The 13,638-nt window shown below is 45.0% G+C and overlaps 1 protein-coding gene across 1 annotated transcript in view; it reads right to left on the bottom strand.

Annotated features, from left to right (window-relative positions):
* LOC122941967 (polycystin-1-like) overlaps positions 1 to 13,638 on the bottom strand; it is a 103,461-nt gene that overhangs the window by 67,003 nt on the left and 22,820 nt on the right. The window contains exon 6 of the mRNA XM_044299462.1: positions 5,042 to 5,307. Coding sequence (XP_044155397.1) covers positions 5,042 to 5,307 — 266 coding nt within the window. The remainder of the gene's footprint in view (positions 1 to 5,041; positions 5,308 to 13,638) is intronic.

Below are 13,638 nucleotides of genomic sequence, written 5' to 3'. Positions count from 1 at the left end.
ATTGTGTACACTTTGAGTTGTTTCTAAGTCTGGCACCAAGCTTTAGACATACCGTTAGTTTCAATGGTCGTGTCACCCATGACATATGAGATGGACAATTCAAGTGGAATAGTCTAATTTACTGTAAATTAGTTCTCATCCATACAGGTTAGTAGTAACAAGTTAGAGAAACTAGACTTGCATTTTTTTTAAACACGTTTTGCTAGTTATCTGACTGGCTTTCTCAGTTAGAACGACTTGTACAAGAATCTCCGGCATTAAATGAGTCACCAGTATTTAATGTAGGAGATTCGTTGTATAAGTCATTCTAATTAACTAAGTCAGTTGGCTGACTAGCAAAAATTATTCAAGAAAACTAAATACAAGAAGTCCAAATGCTCTGACTTATTACTAATGATATACTGTAATTTAGGTTCACATTGCAAGTAAAGTTGCGGCTACACACATTAATGCTCACTGAACCCACGAGTTCTGAAAAGAATAACGAGCCATCTAAAGTATATGTTGGTATCCAAACTTTCCCACGACAGCAGATGTCAGGAGGAAAGAATGACTGAGCAGTTGGATCCTGCTCCACTCAAATTATTTTTGCTCTCAGAGAAGACTAGCTACCACCAGAAGTGGTTTACCTACCTCTCCCTATACAGAGTACACACAGTCAAGCTGAGGGTGCATGTGTATGTGGGGGTAGGAAGGAATAGCTGTTGTCTGAATTTGTGTTCGGTCAAGAACTATGTAGCGCGTATCCAGTGTAAGGTTCTATTCACACTGCGTTCTTCAGTGTCAGTTGGAGGTACAGGTTGGGAGCATTTCCTATCATATTCCTCCAACGGATGCCACTGACTAGGCATAGAGTAGTATTTTCCACCCATAGGCTTCCACAAACATATTATGCATGTTTTTTAGTTTTTTTTACTGGATTCCTCTGCATGGAATAACGCACTTCAAAATATACCAGCCTGATGGATGCCAAAAGGACACTCTTTTGGCCTCTGTCGATTGAACAGAGGCCTATGGATACGTTTGACCTTAAAAGGGCTTCTGTCACCCCACTAAACTGATTTTTTATTTTTTTTTGGTCTACTTATAATCCCTATCCTGCAATATTGCTATACCTTATGTTATTAATAATTTTCGTTCAGTAGATTTAAAAAAAAAAAGTACTTTTATGATATGCTAATTACCTTTCTACCAGCAAGTAGGGCGTCTACTTGCTGGTAGCAGCCGCGGAAAACCGCCCCCTCCTCTTGTTGATTGACAGGGCCAGCCGCGATCTCCTCCGACTGGCCCTGTCAGCTTTTTTAAAAATCACGCGCCTGTGTCGATTCGGCGCAGGCGCTCTGAGATAAGGAGGCTCGCCTCCTCAGCACTCCCTCAGTGCGCCTGCGCCACTGACGTCTTCTCTTTCGGCTACGTCATGGGCGCAGGCGCACTGAGGGAGTGCTGAGAAGGCGAGCCTCCTTATCTCAGAGCGCCTGTGCCGAATCAACACAGGCGCGCGATTTTTGAAATGCTGACAGGGCCAGCCGGAGGAGGAGATCGCGGCTGGCCCTGTCAATCAACAAGAGGAGGGGGCGATTTTCCGCGGCTGCTACCAGCAAGTAGACGCCCTACTTGCTGGTAGAAAGGTAATTAGCATATCATAAAAGTACTTTTTTTGCTAAATCTACTAAACGGAAATTATTAATAACATAAGGTATAGCAATATCGCAGGATAGGGATTATAAGTACACAAAAAAAAAAAAGTTTAGTGGGGTGACAGAAGCCCTTTAAGGTCAAACGTATACATAGGCTTACCAGCAAATACTGCAAATATGCAGGGTAAACACAACATAAAAGTATCCTAATACAAAATAGTCCTGATAAAGAATCATCAGAGAAGCCTTCAAGTCTACTAACTGTTCTCACAATATGGTCTGTAATCAAAGATCATGTGATGGCATAAAAAACACGGATTATAAACTACAGCAACAATATTAAAACATGATTACAGCCAATATTGGAACCTTTGGAGCCTGACAAGTGCATGACAATAATCCCAGCAAATTTACTTAAGGATTATCGTGGGTGAAAAGGAGGGAGATGGTCATATGATGTTGCCAGGTACTGCAGTGTGCTTCATACGATCTTTACTTCAGGAAGTTGACGTGATCCAAGCACACCTGGTGCCTATACAGCTATAATGGCCGTTGAGCAAAGAGTGGTTTGGCCCACGGCTATCTTTCTAAACCCCTACACAAGTAAAGGTACACAATCCTATAATGAAAGCCAATACCTGTGCCAGCAGAATGCCATAATCACAGAAAAACAAAATTAACTACGGCTAAATTTTTGTATCCTCTTGAAAGGAGCTTCGTTCCACCACCATAGGTCCTGGCACAAATGTGACATCATGTATCAGGTCACGTGGACCACTGCAGCCATTCACTAGCCTCAGCAAACGAAATGTGTATACAATTTTCTAATATACTTTTTCTATCAATTCCTAATGGTTTTCAAGATCTCTTCAATAGGAACCATCATTTTTTAGTTACAGGAATTAAAGTCTGTCCTGGTCACCAGTGGTGTAACTGTCACGAACCAGCGGGTGTGAACCCACTGTGCCACGTGTCCTACTTCCTCTAAGTGCGTTGTCTAAGTGAACCCCTCGATCTTCACAGTACCCCTGATGGTGGGAATAGACTTTCCTGAGGGGAACACCAGGTCACTACCTCTTGAGGAGGATAGGCACACAAGGCAGCTGGTCCAGGCGGTGCAGGAGATACCTGAGAAAGGTACTAGAGGTACAGGCGTTGTCAGAAGGCTGAGTCGTTACCAGGAGCAAAAGGGCAGGACCGAAGGATGAGGCAGAGGCGAAGCCAGACAGGCAATAGGTCAGGGCAGGCAGCACAGGTACAGGCCAGGGAATCCGGGTTGACAAACAAGTAGCAGAGTTCAGGAACACAAGTACGAGTCAGGAACACAGGAACACAAGCAAATATCAGGAAACTTAGCAGGACACAAGGACCTTGACACTGAGTAATCTGGAAAGGGGGCTGAGCCACTTATATATGTGCTGGAGGGCTAGGATTGGTTGGTGATGTAACATGATCCAAACCATAAAACACAGGAAGTGACGTGCGCCACCCTTAAGGAAATGCTGCACGAAACAACCAATAAGCATGCTGTGGCCAGGGCTGAAAGGAAACACTGGCAGCAGATTGTCACAGTGTAGGATGAGGGGAGGTACATAGAATGACAACAGAAGGAAAATGACCATAAACTAGGCCTCACGGCTAGGGAAAGGGAAACAGTCACCACCTAGGAAACCCTAAACCTAGCCCTGACTCCTGTCAGTATGAATAGACCCTGAAGGTGGGAATATTCATACACCGTAAACCTAGGCCCTAGTAACGCTGAACATCCCTAGGAGTAGTGACAGGGACTGAGACCACTGGTTCCTTCCCAGATGGACAAACCAGCGTCTCCCTGAGGCCTAGAAAAAAACAACGAGCAAATGGGAACAACAAAATACAAAGGGAAGTACACTTATCTTCAATAGAAAATGGATGAGCAGGAACTCAGATGAGGATCACACACTAGCTATTCCAACTCCAAGCATATAATATCAACCGCATGGTATGAAGTGTGAGTCCAAACTAAATTGAGGAGCAGTAATGACCACAAGCTACACCTGAAACAAGAGGTGTGGTCATTACCAACAACAACACTGCAACAAGTGAAAACAGATAGGCTGTCAGATAACCTAACGTGCAGCCAGTCTCTCAGATCTTCTAACCTCTGTCACAGGAGGGACCGTCATACAGGTCACCACTGAACACGGCGCCCGGGACTGCGGCTGTAAGCAGGGGAATATCGGCCCACAGCAGCCGCTGTTACAGTAACCCTGAGTTTGTGCCCTGTAGAAGCAGCTTCCCCTGCTTCCATGGTAGCTAGGCCCCTGCTGGTCAAGTGATGGACAAGCCGGTGAAGGACGGATTATAGATGCAGTACACTACAGTACAGTTATCGGAGCTCTGTCTTGTCACCCGTGTATCTGGGTGATCATCACATAACCATGTAAAGTAAACAAGTAGTATTCAGTGGTAGTAACCAGAGACCTAGAAAGCCATGAAGATTGGATACAGAAGAAATACTGGACATTTTAGAACCTTTTCATAACACATACATTGGATGTCAAGAGGTATGGTTGGCAGGTTGGATAACCACCCTGTTCGTCCCCTTTCTAGTAGGAGTGGGGTGGTCCTGCTTCCTGCCCGGAGAGGGAGTTCGAGTTCAGACAAAAAGGAGGTAGGAAGCACATGTCAGAGCTCCTACTCCAAGGGACCAGATCTAGTTCTCCTATGAGACCAGTACTCCAAGAGATTACCAGAATCAAGAACACTGCTTCCAAGAAGCTTCAGAAGGCAGGATAGCAGAGGGAGCAGCAAACTCTCAGCGATACAGACCTTACTGCTAGTGAGAGAAAACAGGTCAGGCACTCATCACCTAGAACTGTGATGGCTAGCCTCCGGAACTCCAGCTGTGGTAAAACTATGATTTCCAACATGTACACTTGCTTGGCTGTTCTCAGAACTCCATAGAATGGAACATGCTGGGAGTTGTAGTTTCGCCATAGCTGGAGTACCGGACATTAGCCATTACTGACCTAGAATAACCACAGGCCAGACTAACCTCCAGCCTGTATCACACAGTGGACACGTGAATCCACAAGTGCCTGTAAGTGCCATTAATTGCCACACAACCAGCCACCACACTTTTTTCTCAATACTGCTGGAAGTTATCTTCCGCAAAGTAAAGACTTTCGAACTGTACATTTACTTCAATCCACCTTTCCACTGCACCAATCCCTAGGGAGAAACGGCCTGAGGGAATACACGTGACACAAGACCTCATCAGGGCCACTACCACTCCCATCCTCTTCACTGGCTCCTAAGGGACTTGCTGCACATACAGTACACAACGCTCTCCTCATGAATACACCAGACTTATATTTGTGAGACAGATTTACGGTTAAGACTTCATAAAAATCTTTCTTCACCTGGACAGACCGCGGCTCTTGTATGATAGTTTTATTACACGTGTTTCTTTCTCCACTTCTTGAACATATTCCCACACAGGAGCCATTGACTTGTGATGACACAGAGCCACAAAGACATCGCTGTATATCGTCTCTACTGTAATATGAGTAACCATGACTAAAGCAAAGAGCGAGGCAGGCTTCCATGGAGAGAGAGGTCGGAGTCACAATAGAGTAATGCACAGCAGAGTCAGAGGGTCCTCTCAAACATGACACATATTTATCTGCTGGAAAAAGACAGGACAAATATTATCACACAGAGAAGCATAGTCATCTAGAGCATTGACCACTCTGCATTGGTGGCCATTCCCCAAAGTAATACAACAGGTCCAGTGAGGGTCAAGTTGCCATACAGTTCTGATAGAATGCATTTGGAAAGTCTTCAGACCCTTTCATTTTTTTCACATTTTGTTATGTTGCGGCCATGTGCTAAAAAAAACAATTTTCCCTCATCATTTTGTACTCAACAAACACCCTATAATGAGAAAGGGAAAACAGAATGCTCTTTGCTAATTTACGAGAAAGAAAAACTAAAATTTTGCATTGACATAAGTATTCAGCCTCTTTACTCAGTACTGAAGCACCTTTGTCAGTGATTACAACCTCCAGTCTTCTTGGGTAATGTCATGGCGGCGCTCCATGCCAGCCATCTGGGGTGGACAAGGGTGCCACATCACTTACTCTGCTGTTGCCCAGTGGCCCAGCCGAACTGAGTCTTCCCTGCCTTCCAGTGGCAGGGCTGCATGCTGGGGTCCTGTGCCTGGCATTGGAGGTCGCAGTCTTGCTGCCATGCCTCTTACTCTCTAAAATAGAGATCACATGTGCACTTCCAGGCCCTTAAGGGGCCAGCGCTCCTAAACACTACCTTCTCCAGCTAATGGCTGGGCACCTGTGGATATATAAGGAGCCATTCCCAATAGAGAGGTGGCTGAGCAACAGGTATTCCAGCTAGCTAGTCCTAGTGAAGGTGTGCTTTACAGTCTGTCTGCATGTGTACTGAACTCTGCCTGTTAACTGACTCTAATCCTCCCCTGCCTATTTACGTATTGACCCTCTAGTGCCTGCCTGACCCCAGACTTTTTTTTACAGATACTGTACGCATGAACTCTGCCTGCCCTGACCCCGACCTGTTTCCTGACTATGAGTATTGCCTGTCACCTTTGCGCTTTGCACTGGTGTCTGTGCCCAGTGGATTAGCAGCCAACTACACTGGGACTATTCCAAGAGGTAGCGACCTGGTGGCTCCCCTGCAGAGAAAAAAAGTTCCCTCTATAAGGATTAAAATGTGAAAATCAGGGAACTGCCAGAATAACGCCCTTAGAGCTAGCCCAAAGCCAAACTGGTCAATTGGTACAGTGGATCCAAATCCACTGTCCATTGCACATATGATGCCACAAGGTCTGCACACCTAGATTAGATTATTTTTCTGTCATTGTTCTCTATAGATCTTCTCAAGCAAACTCTGTCAGGGGCATTGCTAGGGTCTCAATGCATTGCTAGGGTCTCAAAGCCCTAATGCATGTGTGCCAAATATCCCCCGACCGCCATGTGCTAGCACTAAAGACATGCAATATGTTACTTGCTTATATACAAGATTATACAGCACCACATGCCTATTACTTCCAGTTCCTCACAGGTAATGTCTCCTCTGATCTAAATGTTATCCTTTCTATTCATCTTAGGTTCCTCACTTTTATATCATGCTCCCCACCCTGGTGCCCCAGCAGTTTTATACTATTGCTACCCCCAATACTGTGCCCCCAATGCCCCCAACTAATATACTGCAGAGATAATAGTGCCATACAGATAGTATCCCATAGTAATATAAAAGTCTCACCAATAATATTTTAATTCTCTCCCAGAGTGCCCTCATTAGTAATATCCCCTACAATGCCCCCAATAATTATACAAGAATGCCCCATTAGTGCCCCTAGTACTTAAAATGCCCCTACAGTGCCCCAGTAGTTAATATGGCTGGTGTAGTGACCCCAGTAGTTAAAATGTCCCCTATTGTGCCCCTGACCCCTGTAGTGCCTCAGTAGTTATAATCTCCCCTGCAGTGCCCCAGAACTTATAATGCCCCTGACCCATATAGCACCCCAGTAGTATCCATAGCACCCCAGTAATATCCATAGTCATAGTGACAAATAAAACAAATTAAATACCTGACAGCCACTATCTACAGTTGTTTGTGATGGCAGACCACGGGCCTATTAGATGAAACTGTGGGGTACCTATGCCCCACCGCAATATTCAACTGTTTCCCCGTCTTGAGACGGACGATACAGTTGAATATGCCACCGCAGACACAGTGTTCAGGACAGTAGGCAAAGCATTCTGGTATCTAGCCCGGTTTTGGGCTAGCAATGCCCTCAACTCTGTCAAGTTGAAGGGAGACCGTCAGTGGACAAGCATTTTCGGGTCTTTCCAGAGATGTTTTAATTGGGTTCAAGTCAGAGTTCTAGCTGGGATACTCAAGGACATTCACAGAGTTGTCTCTAAGCCACTCCTGTGTTGTCTAGGCTGTGTGCTTAGGGTCATTGTCTTGTTGGAAGGTGAACCTTCGGCCCAGTTTGAGGTCCAGAGCACTCTGGATGAGGTTTTCATTTTGTTCTGTTCAGCATGATCCTGCCACCACCATGCTTCACTGTGGGGATGGTATTGGGCAGGTGATGACCAGTGTCTGGTTTCCACCAAACATGATGCTTAGAATTCAGGCCAGAAAGTTCAATCTTAGTATACTTAGACCAGAGAATCTTGTTTCTCACAGTCTTTTAGGGGCTTTTTTTGCAGACTCCAGGTAGGCTTTCATCTTTTTTGGGCTGAAGAGAGACTTGGTTATGGCCAGTGTGTCATAAAACCAAGATTGGTGGAGTGCTGCAGTAATTGTTGAACTTCTGGAAGTTTCTTCATCTGCACACAGGAGTTTTCAAGCTCAGCCAGAGTGACAATTAGATTATTGGTCACCTCTCATACCAAGGCCCTCTTCTCCCTCTTCTCTTATTTTGGTGGGGTGGCCAACTTTAGAAAGAGTCCTTGTTGTTCCAAACGTTTCCATTTAACCCCTTAAGGACCGGGCTCATTTTCACCTTAAGGACCGGGCCATTTTTTGCAAATCTGACCAGTGTCACTTTAAGTGCTCATAACTTTAAAACGCTTTGACTTACCCAGGCCGTTCTGAGATTGTTTTTTCGTCACATATTGTACTTCATGACACTGCTAAAATTGGGTCAAAAAAGTTATTTTTTTTGCATAAAAAAATACATTTTTTACCAAAAATTTAGAAAAATTAGCAAATTTCAAAGTTTCAGTTTCTCTACTTCTGTAATACATAGTAATACCCCCAAAAATTGTGATGACTTTACATTCCCCATATGTCTACTTCATGTTTGTAGCATTTTGGGAATGATATTTTATTTTTTGGGGATGTTACAAGGCTTAGAAGTTTAGAAGCAAATTTTGAAATTTTTGAGAAATCTTCAAAATCCCACTTTTTATGGACCAGTTCAGGTTTGAAGTCATATTGTGAGGCTTAGATAATAGAAACCTCCCAAAAATGACCCCATTCTAGAAACTACACCCCTCAAGGTATTCAAAACTATTTTTTCAAACTTTATTAACCCTTTAGGTCTTCCACAAGAGTTAATGGCAGATAGAGAAACAATTTTGAAATCTCTATTTTTTGGAAAATTTTCCAATATAATCAATTTTTTCCAGGAGTAAAACAAGGGTTAACTGCCAAACAACACTCAAAATGGGTTGCCCTGATTCTGTAGTTTGCAGAAACACCCCATATGTGGTCGTAAACTACTGTTTGGCCGAACGGTAGCACATAGAAGGAGGGGAACACCATATGGGTTTTGGAAGGCAGATTTTGCAGGACTGGTTTTGTTTATACCATGTCCCATTTGAAGCCCTCTGTTGCACCCCAAGAATAGAAATTTCAGAAAAGTGACTCCATCTAAGAAAGTACACCCCTCAAGGTATTCAAAACTGGGTTTACAAACTTTGTTAACCCTTTAGGTGTTCCACAAGAGTTAATGGCAGATGGAGAAACAATTTTGAAATTTCTATTTTTTGGAAAATTTTCCAATATAATCAATTTTTTCCAGGAGTAAAACAAGGGTTAACTGCCAAACACCACTCAAAATGGGTTGCCCTGATTCTGTAGTTTGCAGAAACACCCCATATGTGGTCGTAAACTACTGTTTGGCCGAACGGTAGCACATAGAAGGAGGGGAACACCATATGGGTTTTGGAAGGCAGATTTTGCAGGACTGGTTTTGTTTATACCATGTCCCATTTGAAGCCCCCTGTTGCACCCCTAGAATAGAAATTTCAGAAAAGTGACTCCATCTAAGAAAGTACACCCCTCAAGGTATTCAAAACTGGGTTTACAAACTTTGTTAACCCTTTAGGTGTTCCACAAGAGTTAATGGCAGATGGAGAAACAATTTAGAAATTTCTATTTTTGGGAAAATTTTACAATATAATCAATTTTTTCCAGGAGTAAAACAAGGGTTAACTGCCAAACAACACTCAAAATGGGTTGCCCTGATTCTGTAGTTTGCAGAAACACCCCATATGTGGTGGTAAACTACTGTTTGGCCGAACGGTAGCACATAGAAGGAGGGGAACACCATATGGGTTTTGGAAGGCAGATTTTGCAGGACTGGTTTTGTTTATACCATGTCCCATTTGAAGCCCCCTGTTGCACCCCTAGAATAGAAATTTCAGAAAAGTGACTCCATCTAAGAAAGTACACCCCTCAAGGTATTCAAAACTGGGTTTACAAACTTTGTTAACCCTTTAGGTGTTCCACAAGAGTTAATGGCAGATGGAGAAACAATTTAGAAATTTCTATTTTTGGAAAATTTTCCAATATAATCAATTTTTTCCAGGAGTAAAACAAGGGTTAACTGCCAAACAACACTCAAAATGGGTTGCCCTGATTCTGTAGTTTGCAGAAACACCCCATATGTGGTCGTAAACTACTGTTTGGCCGAACGGTAGCACATAGAAGGAGGGGAACACCATATGGGTTTTGGAAGGCAGATTTTGCAGGACTGGTTTTGTTTATACCATGTCCCATTTGAAGCCCCCTGTTGCACCCCTAGAATAGAAATTTCAGAAAAGTGACTCCATCTAAGAAAGTACACCCCTCAAGGTATTCAAAACTGGGTTTACAAACTTTGTTAACCCTTTAGGTGTTCCACAAGAGTTAATGGCAGATGGAGAAACAATTTTGAAATTTCTATTTTTTGGAAAATTTTCCAATATAATCAATTTTTTCCAGGAGTAAAAGAAGGGTTAACTGCCAAACAACACTCAAAATGGGTTGCCCTGATTCTGTAGTTTGCAGAAACACCCCATATGTGGTGGTAAACTACTATTTGGCTAAACGGCAGGACATAGAAGAAGGGGAACGCCATATGGTTTTTGGAAGGCAGATTTTGCTGGACTGGTTTATTTACACCATGTACCCTTTCAAGCCCCCTGATGCACCCCTAGAGTAGAAACTCCATAAAAGTGACCCCATCTAGGAAACTACGGGATAAGGTGGTTGTTGTTTTGGGACTATTTTAGGGGTAAATATGATTTTTGGTTGCTCTATATTACTCTTTTTTGAGGCAATGTAACAAAAAAATTAAATTCTAAAATTGTTTCTACATTCGCTATTTAGTTTTGTGGAACACCTAAAGGGTTAACATAGTTTGTAAAGTAACTTTTGAATACCTTGAGGGGTGTAGTTTCTTAGATGGGGTCACTTTTTTGGAGTTTCTAGTCTAGGCTACATCAGGGGGGGCTTCTAATGGGACATGGTGTCAAAAAAAAAACTGTCCATCAAAATCTGCCTTCCAGAAACCGTATGGCGTTCCCTTCGTTCTATGCCCTGCCGTGCGGCTATATAGCCATTTACGACCACATATGGGGTGTTTCTGCAAACTACAGAATCAGGGCCATAAATATTGAGTTTTGTTTGGCTGTTAACCCTTGCTTTATTACCGGCAAAATGGATTTAAATTGAAATTTTGCCCAAAAATAGGTGTTTTGGCACAGTTTTTATTTTATATTTTTAACACCGTTCATCCGAGGCGTTTGGTCAAAAGTTATTTTTATAGCGACGACTTTTACGCACGCGACGATGCCCAATATGTATGGCTCTCAGACTTTGGACACACTAAGCAGGCATCCTAAAACTGCGGCCCTCCAGATGTTGTAAAACTACAATTCCCACTATGCCCTGATGATGGCTGTAGGTTGTCTGGGCATGCTGGGAGTTATAGTTTTACAACATCTGGAGGGCCGCAGTTTGAGGATGCCTGCACTAAAACTAATATTTTTTGGGGAAAGAAAAATAGTTTTCGTGTCTCCAAAGTCTGAGAGCCATAGTGTTTTATGTTCTCTAGTGAACTGTTGGGGATTATAAAAATGTAGTACTCCATGGAAGTGTGATACTCCCTGAAGCAATTGATAATGCAGAGGCCCGGATGATCGGGGCACGTGTCACACTGAGTTGTGGTGTCCTTCCGTATCCCCCTCTTGTGACACACTCTGCACTTTTTTTGGGTTCGTCCCTTCTTTCCAGTATGGGGGACCACACCTGGAAAGTGTTGGCCAGGGACGATCCGGGCGCCTCCAGTTCCCGAGGTACTCCGGCCTGCTCTTTCCCGGTCCGAAAAGATCAGGTCCTTGAGGACTGCCTCATAGAATTGGAGGAATGTCCCTGTGCTGCCAGCGCTTCGGGATAGTACAAAAGAGTTGTACATGGCAACCTGCACCAAGTAGACCGCAACTTTTTTGTACCATGCCCGGGTTTTGCGCATGGCGTTATATGGCGTGAGGACTTGATCAGAGAGATCAACTCCTCCCATATACCGATTGTAGTCGACGATACAATCGGGCTTGAGGACCGTTGCCGCGGTACCTCGCACAGGGACTGGGGTGGTGCCGTTACCGTGGATTGTGGACAGCATAAGGACATCCCTCTTGTCCTTATACCTGACCAGCAACAGGTTTCCACTGGTAAGTGCACGGGTCTCACCCCTGGGGATAGGTACCTGGAGGGGGTAGGCAGGGAGGCCGCGCTGATTTTTCCGCACGGTCCCACAAGCGAACGTGGATCTGGCGGCAAGGGACCTGAACAAGGGAATGCTGGTATAAAAGTTATCCACGTACAAGTGGTAACCACTATCCAGCAGTGGGTACATAAGGTCCCACACGAGTTTCCCGCTAACACCCAGAGTGGGGGGACATTCTGGGGGTTGAATACGGGAATCTCGCCCCTCGTACACACGAAATTTGTAAGTGTACCCTGAGGTACTCTCACAAATTTTGTATAGCTTCACGCCATACCTCGCCCGCTTTGTGGGAATATATTGGCGGAAACTGAGTCTCCCCTTGAACGCAATGAGCGACTCATCAACCGCGACCTCCCTTCCAGGTACGTAGGCCTGCTGAAATGTGGCCCCAAAGTGATCGATGACCGGCCGTATCTTATACAGCCGGTCATAGGCAGGATCACCTCGGGGTGGACATGCTGCATTATCGGAATAATGCAGACATTTCCGGATGGCCTCAAACCGGTGACGTGTCATGACCATACTGTACAGTGGGGTCTGGTACAAGACGTCCCCACTCCAGTATTGTCTGACACTGGGTTTTTGGACTAGACCCATATGCAGCACGAGGCCCCAAAATGTCCTCATTTCGGCTGCACTGACCGGCGTCCAGCCACCGGGTCTAGCCAAAACTGAGCCTGGGTTTTGAGCGACGAACTGTTGGGCGTACAGATTCGTCTGCTCCACCATCAAATTCACCAGTGGGTTACTGAAAAAAAAACTAAAATAGTCTATTTCAGTAAACCCCACTGTGGGAATCTGGATTCCAGGATTGCCAGCGAAATCCGGAATCTCAGGCTCAAAGTCCACTGGGGGACACCAGCTAAGTTCATCGGCAGGGGTCTCCGGTGGACTTATTTGGTGGGCCGGGAAACCAGTACGAACCCCAGGGCGGCTCGTACTAGGGTGGGCCACAGGATCCCTAGCATGTGGGGCCCCTGGCTCCGCCTGGCGGCGTCTCCGCCGCCTTGGTGGCTCATCGTCATCCGATGATGATGAGGAGGATGCGGATGATAAGAGGAACGTGGGGTCATCCTCATCCTCACTGGGGCTCTCAGAGTCGGAGGCAATCTGGGCATATGCCTCCTCGGCCGAGAACACCCGGCGGGCCATGGGTGTGTGTGCGTGTAGGTGTGCGTGTGTGTAAAACTTTATTATATGTGCGTGTGTGTGTGGGCAACGGGTGTTCGCGTACTAAAAAAGGCAAAAAAAAAAGGGCAAGTGTTAGGAAAAAAAAAAGTTAAAACTTGCTGATCAGCGGTACAACGCTGATCAGCGGTCGGTGGGGTGTGGGGCGGGCGATGCGCTAACAGTGGACGGACGCTAAAAAGTGCCGGCCAGTCAGCGCACGCAGAAAAAAAAAAGTGAGGAGGGGGGCTGGTGGGGGGTGGGGGGGCTGGTGGGGGGTGGGTGGGGGGGGTCTGGTGTGGGGTGTGG

This window comes from Bufo gargarizans, chromosome 6 (assembly GCF_014858855.1).
Source record: "Bufo gargarizans isolate SCDJY-AF-19 chromosome 6, ASM1485885v1, whole genome shotgun sequence".
Taxonomy (NCBI): domain Eukaryota; kingdom Metazoa; phylum Chordata; class Amphibia; order Anura; family Bufonidae; genus Bufo; species Bufo gargarizans.
This window is presented reverse-complemented; position numbering and strand designations above follow the sequence as displayed.